This window comes from Artemia franciscana, chromosome 17 (assembly GCF_032884065.1).
Source record: "Artemia franciscana chromosome 17, ASM3288406v1, whole genome shotgun sequence".
NCBI lineage: Eukaryota > Metazoa > Arthropoda > Branchiopoda > Anostraca > Artemiidae > Artemia > Artemia franciscana.
In genome coordinates this window covers 16,930,511-16,942,877 of record NC_088879.1, presented here as the reverse complement: position 1 = coordinate 16,942,877, position 12,367 = coordinate 16,930,511, and the positions used below count along the sequence as shown (strand labels likewise).

The 12,367-nt window shown below is 34.6% G+C and overlaps 1 protein-coding gene across 5 annotated transcripts in view; it reads right to left on the bottom strand.

Annotated features, from left to right (window-relative positions):
* Window positions 1-4,753: 4,753 nt before the first annotated feature.
* The window catches only part of LOC136037930 (phenylalanine--tRNA ligase alpha subunit-like), a 28,481-nt gene continuing 20,867 nt past the window's right edge, over window positions 4,754-12,367 (bottom strand). Inside the window, exons 10-11 of one of the 5 annotated variants that reach the window (XM_065720796.1) lie at window positions 11,150-11,282; window positions 4,754-5,575 (exon numbers count right to left, since the gene is read on the bottom strand). In XM_065720796.1, the coding sequence (XP_065576868.1) occupies window positions 11,177-11,282 (106 nt within the window). In that variant the 3' untranslated portion in view covers window positions 4,754-5,575; window positions 11,150-11,176. The remainder of the gene's footprint in view (window positions 5,576-11,149; window positions 11,283-12,367) is intronic. The other 4 variants (XM_065720794.1, XM_065720795.1, XM_065720797.1 and 1 more) reach the window with 4 other exon arrangements.

Sequence of the window (12,367 nt, the reverse complement as noted above, 5' to 3'; positions counted from 1 at the left end):
TCGTGAAAATGAAAGCCAAAAACTACTATGATTTAGTTAAAGGTATTGGAAGTGATTTTGAAATCGATTTGTTTAAGGAGGTCCCTGTGATCATTGATGCTACTTGTCCTGGCAGCTCGAATTCTGTAAAGCTCTGTTTTACGGATACCAGGTCACTCGACAATGCATTTAAAAATGGCATCCGGATTGAGTCTAAATTAATTTGAGTATCTGTTTTTCACGATCTTCCATGATGCTGTAATAAGTACTGTTCACCCAACAACCTATAGGTGGCGTGCGAAAAATCTTCCCCCAAATACTCTTGATGTGCTGGTCCTCATAAGGACAATTCATTTGCCGTGTCAAATACAGCCCAAATGCGCTAACTGTGGTGAATCCCATGTTTCTTATAGCCTACGTTGCCTTATTCTACGTGATATTGTTGACAGCAGAAAAAACCCAACCCTTAAATGAATGAATTGGACGTTTCCATAGTTTTATTTAACATAAACGGTTCCAAAGATAAAGATGACTCAATTAACTATTTGCTTTCTATTGATGACATTGTGTGCCTGCATTAGCATCTGCTATGTTCTTCTGTTAATTTCCTAAAGCAAAGCAAAGATCTTTTATTTTGTGGTGAGTGCTCGACGTACACGTGGTCACCGTTCCGGTGGTCTTGCGTGCATAGTAAATAAAAAAAAGACTGTCCCATTCATCTCTGGTACAGTATTTTTCAGATAGACATTTTTTGGCAGTCTTGCTAGGCAATACTGTCTTTTTAAACTGTTATTTGTCGTGTAAAAAAAAATACAGTGTTATCCTTAAATGTCTATGCGAAAGCTTGCACGCAGCTGCAAAAGTTACTTGAGGACATTAGTTCAAATGGTCCACAGTGGGTTGTTTGGGGGAATATAAATACTGATGTAAACGTAATTTCCCCACGTTCAGAAATGTTTCAAAAATTTTGCCTTTAATTTCTCATGCTAATACCCAAAAGAAGAAAAATGGTTCGAAAAATCAAATTGAGAAAAGACAGATTGGAGCGTTTATTTAAGAACGCTTGCTTCCCTTTTGTTAGGGTCCTTTGCCCGAATAATAACTTGATTTGAATATTTACTATTTAAAAACAATTTATTGTTTGAAGTAATCGGAAGGTATGGCAACGCCTTTTGATTGAGATTGCTTATAAAAAGGGCCTCAGAAAACCGTCTTAGTGGGAAAAATTGCCCTAAGAATAAGGAAGATTGGAAAAATGTTTCAAATAGTTCCAAGTTTGACGAATATAATACTCAATGTAATATTTCTTCGTCTCGATGGCTGTCATACTACTCAAAAATTTTCTCGAAGTTGAATCATTCTGTGCATTCGGTGTATAGTAAGTTACTGAACATTTGTTTACCTTGTAACCTGTCACAGCGACATGTCTTAACTGTTTCTTATGACCTTACCATTAAGTCAGCGAACCGGCTCAAATCAAAGTCAGGCGATATAGATGCTATTTCTGTTAAAAAATTTCGGCCTGAATCTTAAGAACTGATGTTTCATTTGCAGTTATTATTTCAAATGTGTTTGGTTATTTTTATAGTTCCTGAGAGTTTCCTCTCTGGAACTCTTACATCAATATTGAAACTCAGAAGGGATGGTTCTGCTTGTTTTTCTTGTCGCCCTATTACAGTCACGTGAACGCTAATCAAGATTTCTGAATGTTTTGCTTCTGTCAGTCAATTGGAACGCATTTTATGGAAAAGATCAGTTTCGATTCAAGCAAGGAATAAGTTGTGTACACGCCCACAGGGTACTCGCGAATGTTCTACGTCAAGCCTCTCAACGAAATGAGCAAGTTCATTTTTGTTCGTTAGATATTTGTATAGTGTTCGATAGTATTGTTCATAGTCGAGTTTTGTATTTTCTTTCTTTAAATGGTGTAAATGTTTCTATTATCTTTGTTCTGAGATACTTTATTCTGCAGTTATGCACACTTGTGTTTAAAACTAAGTGGGACTCTCATGCAAGAAAATATTGGAGTCCCTTGTGGTATACGTCAAGATGGAGTGTTGTCACCTTATATTTTCAAGATGTGTATTGCTGGAATAATTACCAAGATCTTCCGGACGTATTTCATGGGATTTACTGACGTGTCACATATATTACTTACGCAGATGATATTCTCCTTATCAGTAGATGCAAATCTTACTTTTCCCGCACAGTTCAAAGGGCTAAAAAAGGTTTCCTTTATATTGGACTAAATCTAGAAAAATACAAGTATATTTGGTTTAACGGTACCTTCCCAAATAATCCTCTTCAAATTAAAAATACATCCATTCCCTCGGTCGAAAAGATTTGGTGGCTTTGTTTAACAATTGGTACAAATATTATGTCCTTCCGCCAGGCTTCAATATCTGAAGCTTGTAAAAAAGTCAGATTTAGATACTCCAAGATTGTGTAAACTGGTTAAAATATAATCGAAAGGCTCTGATATCTTTGTATTCAGTTTTTTGTGATCACTCTGAACTTTATCTTTCTGGGACCATCATTCTACCGAAAAAGAGTGGCTTATGTAAACTGCGTAGATGTTACTATAAATACTTGATTTATCTACCTCAATCGTATCGAAATCCGAGAATAATCCGAAAACACAAAGCTGTGTTTCGTGGTCAAACGTTTACTTCCTGTTTTTTAATTGGCTTCTAATTTTTAAACCTTCTTATAAATGATTTAAATTGTCCATAAAAGTCAATACAACTATATTGGCTTCTAAGCTTTTTAATGACATGGAAACTAATTAATCGGCTTTTCACAACTTACAAGCCGATAAAGTTTATTGGTTGTCAATACGCAGTATAAATTGACTAAGATGAATGTGAATCAAGAGGTGCAAGTAAAAAACAGGTTATAATCTTTTGACCGGCAAAATCAATTGAAAGCCAAAACTTAAAAATCAGTTTAATTTGAATTTGACTTTCAAAAGCTTGGAAGCACATTAAAACACAATTCACTGATTTTAAAATGGAAAACTTTGAAGTCAATTAGTTTTTTTATTTTCGTCTTTATTGAAGTGGCCACTCTCTCTCACCCCTTTGATAACGACTACTTAAACAAAGAAAATTGGAATAAGACGTATATATATATCTTCTATATATATAAAAATAAGTTGTCTGTGTGTGTGTGTGTCTGTCGAGTGACGTCATGTTTGTGTGTCGACTGACGTCATGTTTTCGACTGACGAAATTACAGACCGGGACATCGGGACACAAATGACGACCGGGACACAGGGAGTATAAATGACGACCAGGACATAAGTAAAAAAAAAAAACTAAAAAAAACTAAAAATAAGGTAAAAACTTCAAAAAAACCAAAAAGAAAAAAACAAACTAAAAACTAATAAAAAAACTAAAAAAGCTAAAAAACTAAAACAACTAAAAAAGAAAAAAATAAAATAAAAAAGGAAAAAAAAGAGAAAGCAAAACTAAAAAAAAAAAAAAAAACTAAAAAGAAAAAAAGGGGAAAAATACAAAAATTTATTTCATCATATACCATTTCAGAAACGTGTGTATATCACGACCGGGACACCGGAATACAAATGACGACCGGGACACAGGGAATATAAATGACGACCGGGACACAGGGACACAACTACAACGGGGACGTCGGGGGGCACAGGGGGATATATAAATGACGACGGGGACACAGGGAATGTTCGATTAGCAATCACCATCAACAAAGCTCAAGGGCAATCATTAGAATCATGAGGTATAACTAAAAAACTAAAAAAAAGATAAACAAGAGTCGGTAAACCTGACAATCTATTTATATGCACAGACAATGGGACAGCAAAGAATGTTGTATATTCGCAAGTTTTACGTAGTTAAGAACATATATATATATATATATATATATATATATATATATATATATATATATATATATATCTATCTATATTCACAGGTGGGACATAGGGACACAACTACAATGACGCGTAACGACTTACGCGCGCGGGGGGGCTTGGGGGGGCGAAGCGCCCCCACCAACTAGGTGTTGGGGTGGCGCAAAGCGCCACCCCAACAGCTAGTATATATATATATATATATATATATATATATATATATATATATATATACATATACAGATCCGATCACTCCTTCGAAGTTAAAATTACCTCATTTTTTCTAATTTATCAGAATTATCCCTCCCGCCGACTCCCCAGAAGAGAGCGAATCCATTCCGGTTATGTCAATCACGTATCTAGGACTTGCACTTAGTTTTTCCACCAAGTTTCATCCTAATCCCTCCATTAAGCATTTTCCAAGATTTTAGGGTTCTCTTCGCCCCCTCCCAATTCCCCCCGATGTCACCAGATCCGGTCGAGATTTAAAATAAGAGCTCTGAGACACGATATCCTTCTAAATATCAAATTTCATTAAGACCCGATACCCGTTCGTAAATTAAAAATACCTAATTTTTCCAAATTAACCGTCCCCCACTCCTCCCTAGAGGGTCGAATCGGGGATACGACTATTTATAATCTATTCTGGTCTGGTCCCTGATAGGCCTGGCAAATTTCATCGTCCTAGCTTATCTCTAAGTACCTAAACTAGCAAAACTGGTACCGACAGACAGACAGACACTGACAGACGGAGAGGATTTACGATCGCTTTATGTCACTTGATTAATACCAAGTGCAATAAGAAATTAAAACAATATTGACCAAACTTCCATCTTCAAGATAATTCAATAAAAAGAGTTGAAAAAAATTACACAATGAGACTTCCAATTTTAAACAATAATTTAATTAAAGCAAAGAAATTCCCAAACAGCATGTTACATACATCTCTGGATCCAATTGGAAACAATTGAAGGATACTTATCATTCCTCGTTTGTAAATAATCGGCTACAAAAACATCACAAACACTTTTATCACTGTTAATAAGCCAACCAAACTTCTCCAGCCTCTTTATAACTTCCTCTAGAAACCCTTTCAAATTAATTTCTCTACTTGTCTCACATTCATCTTGCAATTCCAACCACATATCAATAAAGGCTGCTTCATTAACGGACTCATAAACTGGGCACTTTGTCACTAATTCATAGATCCTACAAACAAGTCTGAATAAGTCTGCCTGACTAAGGGACATCTTTCTATTTCCTATACAAACTATACTTGATCTACCAACTTTTTTGAAAATGAGAGTGATTCTCAGTTGGTAACCAGGTGTGTCTAGAGTAGGGATATAATCCGTCCTGAAATCCCTATTTTTCATAGAAGAATGAATATGCACAGAAGTAATGGTTGGTATATATTTCGAAATCGTTTCAACTAATTTAAAAATTCCAATTGGTGGAAAATCAGGATCACACGTAAGACTCAAACTGACAAAGATACTACTCAAATCAATAGATGGCTCTAAAGTCTTTAATGGTTTTGAATTAGTCAATTCTAAATATGTCGGTACTTCCAATGATCCCAGGCCAACATCTTTACGCAGTTGATTCAGCTCCTGAGCAAGTTGACTAGCCCGAATCCAAACAGAGTTGAAAGTTGCCTCTAAATCTCCAATTGTATCTTTATCTGAATGTAGTTTTTTGTCACCTCTTCTAAATATAAAAGAGAAGAAAAATTATTAAAGCACAAAACCATTGATGAAAAATAAATTGACAATCACAATACGACATCTATTTTAATTAGCAAAGCCAACTCAATTTACTCAGAGAAGTCCTGATGTTTCAGAAAAAATTCTTTCTCTTTATTTATCTTCCATTTTGTACTAAGTATTTTTCTTGATTGTCATAATGCAGTTCTTTCTAATACCTTATGAGCTAAACACGGAAAATATTGATAGCACGCTAAGGCTCTTCCAAATAGGGGGCTGTGTTACTCCCCCCCACCCGCAAAATTCAGCAGCCATAGAGAAAGTACAAAATAGGTACCTCAAAATGTCGATCAGATGTCCTGAGGGGTAATAACAAATCTAAATATCAGAACAGTTCTAGGACAGGGGCTGGTTGGTCTTCAATCACGTTTAACTTAAAAAAGAACTTGGAACTCCCCATTTTTCGATCGAAAGAACATCCTCCGAAATTTCTACGACCATTAGAGGGAGGTTGGGGATGAATAGGACTTAGGCAATCCCCCTTCTTGTATAGGTCGTAACATTTTTTAATTAGAATTAGACAATTTAGTAGCGTCTAAAACGCCACCGTTATTTTCATGATTGAAATCTAAAAGGATATATTAGCTTTCAAAAGCCAATGCAACACCATAAATGGCGAAGTGACTAAAACCATAAATGGCCAAATAGTTGAAAACACAAATGGCAAATACAAGATTCGTGACGTAGTAAAGAACCTTCACTAAACATGTGTTTTTTTGGTTCTTTATTTTAATCGTTTTTTGTTCTTGTGGTCAGAAAAAGAAAAGAAAAAAAAGATACAGCGTAACCGCAGATTGGTTTGAACTTGTGTCCTCCATTTGTTGGAGAAGTGCATCATAGAAATTACATCCTCCGCTTAACAAATATATCGCTTAACCAATATACTACAGTATCTGATAATCAATGACGTAAAACTGAACATATTATTATTATGGAGCCATAGATAAATAGGAAAGAGCAAAGAACTACGATTAAAATTAAGAACCAACTACGACTCAAGCAAAGAAAAAACCAGGTATCTACGAAAGAAAAATCCACGAGTCTTGTGAAAGTTCTTTACTAGGTTACCAATCTTGTAAATTATGTTTTACCATTTATGTTCTCAACTGTTTGGCCATTTATAGTTGTTTGTATTGTGGAATGTTTTGTTTTTTAATCGTGTTGAATCCAGTAGCAGGTCAGTCAGAAAAGAACGAAACTTCAGTGATTAACCGACCAAATTGGATTGTATCAAGTTTTGAAAATTCGAAGCCAGATATTTTGGCTCCTTTGTAAAGATTTTTCAAAAGTCAAATAAGATCCCAGTGTGTGCCAAGGTATTGAAGCATTTGGGATTATGCGGTCATTCGTTCTTATAGATGGTCTAAAAGTCTCCATTGAAAAACTTTTATGATATTTATATTACAAGAGGTTGTCCAGTCTTCTAGTGGTTGGTTTGATTTACTATCCTCAGCAGGGAGTGGATATTCAAAATTCTTTGAAGGTGAACGTTTCGAATGGGCGAATTCTTCCTTCTATTTCCTAGTTCAGATGGCAAGTGCCTTTTATACGATTTTAGAAAAAGTTCTGATGAGATAGGTGGTAACATTTTTGAATTAGAATTAGACAATTTAGAAGCGACTAAAAAGCCACCGTTACTTTCATACTTGAAATCTAAAAAAAAGTGATGAAGAAAAACTACATGCACAGTGAAAGCAGAGAAAAAGAAAATGAAACTTACATCTGAAAAACTATTTAAGTGGCTTTACAAAAATTCTGACCAGCTCATAATGACAATACACTTCGCTTTCAAATACACTATTGGCTTCCAAAAGCCAATGCAAGACTCAAAGGGAAACCAATTATAAAAACCTGACTAGTAAAGCACCGATCTTCTAAAGATAATCTAAATTGGCTAGAAGAAAATATATATAATTCGGTTTTAAGTCGGCTTCTAAAGTCAATTAAAAGAAAATAAGCTTCAACTGGTCAAACGTTTACGTCCTGTTTTTGACTTCTAATTTTAAAAAATTTTTATAAATGATTTAAATTGTCCGTAAAAGTCAATAAAGTTGTATTGCCTTCTAAGCTTTTTAATGACATAGAAACTAATTATTCGGCTTTTCACAACTTACAAGCCGATAAAGTTTATTGGCTGTCAATACGCAGTATAAATTGACTAAGATGAATCTGAGTCAAGAGGAGCAAGTAATAACAGGTTGTAATTTTTTGACTGGCCAAATCAATTGAAAGCCAAAACTTAAAAATCAGTTTCATTTGAATTTTACTTTCAAAAGCTTGGAGGCTCATTAAAACACAATAAACTTAACTGATTTTAAAATGGAAAACTTTGAAATCAATTTGTTTTTTATTTTCGTATTTATTGAAGTTTAAATATAAATTGTGAATTGGTAACTTAAATACATGAGAGCCAGAATTAAGTTAAGAGAGGCTTGTTTTGGTGTTACTTGGTTGTTCTACATTTGCTTGTTTTTTTCATAGGCATACATTTTGGGGGTGATACCTAAAACGGGGATACCATAGGGAATTTATGGTAGGCACACCACTTGCCTGGGTAGAGAATCTAAAGAGCCGAAACCCTATAGGCAAGTGTGTATTCTCTTGATGAGCCCTTGTATTGGGTTGTTGGCACTGAATTATTTGTCTTTTTTTTACTGTTGTCTTTTTTTTACTGTACACACTTCTGTACAACACACACAATATATAAAAAAAAAGGGTCAAGCCGGAGACACAAGGTCGATTGACAAAGACCCGGTATAACAATATAGCACACCTATTTGACAGAAAAAAGAAACAAATGCATAAAATAAATACAAATAAATCCACGACTCACCATTAGACGGGAACCCACCCACAAAACAACTGACACTCGGCAAATATCAATCCGAAAAACAAAACATAAACAGTGTGCAAGCGAGGGTGACCGATGACTGACAACTTATTTGAAAAAAAAAAAAAAAAAAAAAATGAACCCACCTTATCAATGTCAAACAAACAAATATTCACTTTAAGATTTTTTTTTTATTACTGATTCTTGAATTTATTTATAAGGATAGAATGAAGTTGCTTTTTAATATGTGGGAGAGATTTACTGTGGTCAATATATGGTAGATAAAAATGCCATGAAGCCATGATCGAGAAATATGGCGAGAACCGTGATCTCTCAGTGGTTAATTTCAGGTGCTGCATTCTCCATTTATTACGGGTTTCATAAACATGGTCAGGTTGCTCAGGGAAAAATTTCTCGTACGAAAGTACGAAGACAGTTCTGAGCGGTTATATTTTACCTTGAATAAAAAAGAATGAAGAGTGAATAATTCTGAAACAGGCTAAATATTAGTTAATAAATATATAGTTTCAGTTTTAGATTTATTCGGATAGGAAGAAGGCGACGGTAAATATCTTTGCAAAATTCGAAGAGCCTGTATTGGATTTATATGATATTTGAAAGTTGCTAAATAAATTAGGGGACAATACGTAAGATGGGAATGCACCAAGGCAAAATAAGTGAGTCGTAGAACTTCATAGGGAAAAAAAAATGCTGAAGCCTCCTCATTACACCAACTCCTTGGGCGATTTTAACGCGTGATCTATTACAATGTTCTTTATAAGATAGATTTTCATCAATAGTTATACCAAGATACCGGAGTGAAGTTACCCTTTAAATTCGAATATCTGTAGCCTGATCAATTATAGTTGAAATTCCTTTTGCTTTGTGTCCAAGTCTACTATAAATGATGAATTTCGTTTTGGCGGCATTCAATGACAAAAGATTAGCTTTTAGCCATACAATCAGCTGGGAAAACACGATTTGCAGCTTCTCTTTGACATCATCTTCCAACTTCCCTGCAAGTGTTGATCCGGTATCATCGGCGAAAAGGACATTCAGGCTGTTGGTTTCTGTTGCTGATGGAAGGTCATTTATGTATATTAGGAAGAGCAGTGGTCCCAGAATTGAATCCTGAGGAACACCAATATTGGGCAATAAGCATGGATCCGAAACTGTTTTATTGATAGTTGTTACTTGGGATCGACCTGTTAGGAACGATGGGATAAAATCGTGCGCTGGTCCTCGTATCCCGCCATGACTTAATTTAAACAACAATATTTCGTGACAAATCGTGTGAAATGCCTTCTCAAGATCCAAAAAAATACTGGCCGGAATCATTTTTTTATCAAGACATTCGTGAATAAATTGGACCATTGTCAGGATAGCGTCCTGCGTACTATGTCCCTTTCTAAAGCCATACTGATTTTTTGAAAAATAATCTGTTTGGTAAATGACGACTTATACGTACTGACGACACGACTGTCTGTCAATGGATTATTCTTTATGGTTGATTGTGTATGGCTATGCTGTTTGACCTATGTGATTGTTTGGATGAGTGGGGTTAAGGCCTCATTCAAGTGCTGATCTATATTAATTACTAATGTAGGAAAACAGTCTTCCTTTTCTCCTTCTGTCTTTTTTTTCTTTTTTTTTAATATGTTTGTGCTGTTGCATTGGTGATTTCTCTTTTCATTATATATATATATATATATATATATATATATATATATATATATATATATATATATATATATATATATATATATATATATATATATATATATATGTACTAGCCTAAGAACCCCTAAAATCTTTAAGTAATCCTTACGTATCTAAAGGAGCCTCCCCAGCCACTCAATAACAGGATATTATTGATTCTGTTAGACCTTGGCAATATTATTGATACAACTTAATTGAGATTGCGTAGTGTGTTGTTATTATGAGTTGGTCAGAATTTTTGTAAAGCCACTCAAATAGTTTTTCAGATGTAAGTTTCATTTTCCTTTTCTCTGCTTTTACTGTGCATGTAGTTTTTATTCATCACTTTTTTGCTTGTTTTAGCTGTTTATTTTATATTCACGTTGACAAATTTTTATTAATAACAATTAGTAAAAGCAAAAGAGAGACAGCGAAAGAGAGAAATAAAGAAGGTGAGAAGGAGAGAGAGAGAGAGAGAGAGAGAGAGAGAGAGAGAGAGAGAGAGAGAGAGAGAGAGAGAGAGAGAGAGAGAGAGAGAGAGAGAGAGAGAGAAGAGAAATTTGTCAATTATATAAATCCCATTTACATTTTGCTTAGTAGGATTTCGACGAACAAAGCCAAGCTGGACTTTAGTGCATTTTAGTTTCTCAAAAAAAAAAAAAAAAAAAAAAAAAAAAAAAAAAAAAAAAAAAAAAAAAAAAAAAAAAAAAAAAAAAAAAAAAAAGTACGGAGTTGTTATAATTCTTTTAACGAGCTAGAATTCGAGAAATGAATTGTAACTGAATGAGTTAGTTTTTGGATATAACTTTATAGCCTCAGAAACGCAACAGTGAAACACGACTCCACCAAAGGGTTGAAGCTAGAACATTAAAGCATTACTTCCATTTAACGGGAATTTCAAACAATACTAGAAATGGTAACTCTTTTTTAAACATACATCATACAAGCACAAATACCAGAATTTGAAAAATGAAAAAATCATGCACATACAAGTACCATCAAAAACCAAAACTGTGATTACTTGTCAATTCGGCAAATAGGGTTTTCGTGAACCATCTCCAAATTCACTCGAGGACCAACCAGGTCACGGATGTTATTAATACAATACTTGATCATTGTTGGCCTGAAAAGAACAGACAGTATTTTACAGCAACAGACAGCAATTTTTTAAGTATTTATGTCAGTTATATGTTTAGCCGACACTATAGATACAACTTTTTTTTACAGCTGGATTCTGTAAAAATACAAAATAATAATAAAAACTAAATGTCCAATTGAGATTTCTACACTAGTAATCAAATTGATTGAAAGCGACATAATCCGAAACATATTGAAATTCCACGGCTAGCTTGATAAGTTAAAATGATTTAAATTTGGGCACTTTTTCCTTTTTTGGCTTCAATTGACAAAACTGAAGAAAGCGAAACAATAAAAATTCAGAAGAAAGTATATAGCGAAATGCATTCTTCTTGAGTGCAAAAGAGAAACGAATTCAGAACCCAGTTGTGCCTCTGTCCTCTCTTTCGCATCTTGATTAGCGCCCCTACCCAAGCCTCCCAAAATTTTCCAGCCAAGTTTTAACAAAATTTTCATTTATTAACAAAATTTTCCGTTTATTTAAATCTAACTTTTCTTACTTTAGCCTCTCCAAAATCATTCATTATCTTGTCCCAATTATTTGCTTTTAATTCTTTGCGTTGTATGCATATTAAGGCTAAATCATTTAGGTACTCTTGGACCATAGCCAATCTAACCTTTCTTACTAATTGACATAAGTGCTGACCCCACCCCCATAGCACCAAAAAAGTTACAACAGCTGTAAAAAGTTGAAAAATAAACGAGCATCTGAAGTCGATGGGATCACGAGAGATATGCTGAAGAAATGCCTTCGAGTCTGTATAACTGTTTGGACTGCTCTCCTAGTGGTCGTCTGGAATAAGAAAAAAAGTCCCAAAACAACGGACCAGGGGCACGCTGGTCCAACTCTTCACGAAGGGCGATGTACTAATCTCTGACAATTGGAAGGTATCAACTTTCGGCCTGGTAGGACTGGTAGGACTAAGGGTTGCAGAATCTAGGGAATGGGACAAAAAAATATAAATACTTCACTGATTTTGAAAAGGGGTTCGATTCTGTTGATCGAAAGATTTTATCGAAGATTTCGAATTATTACGGATCACCTGATAAACTAGTCAAAATTAAAGTCAC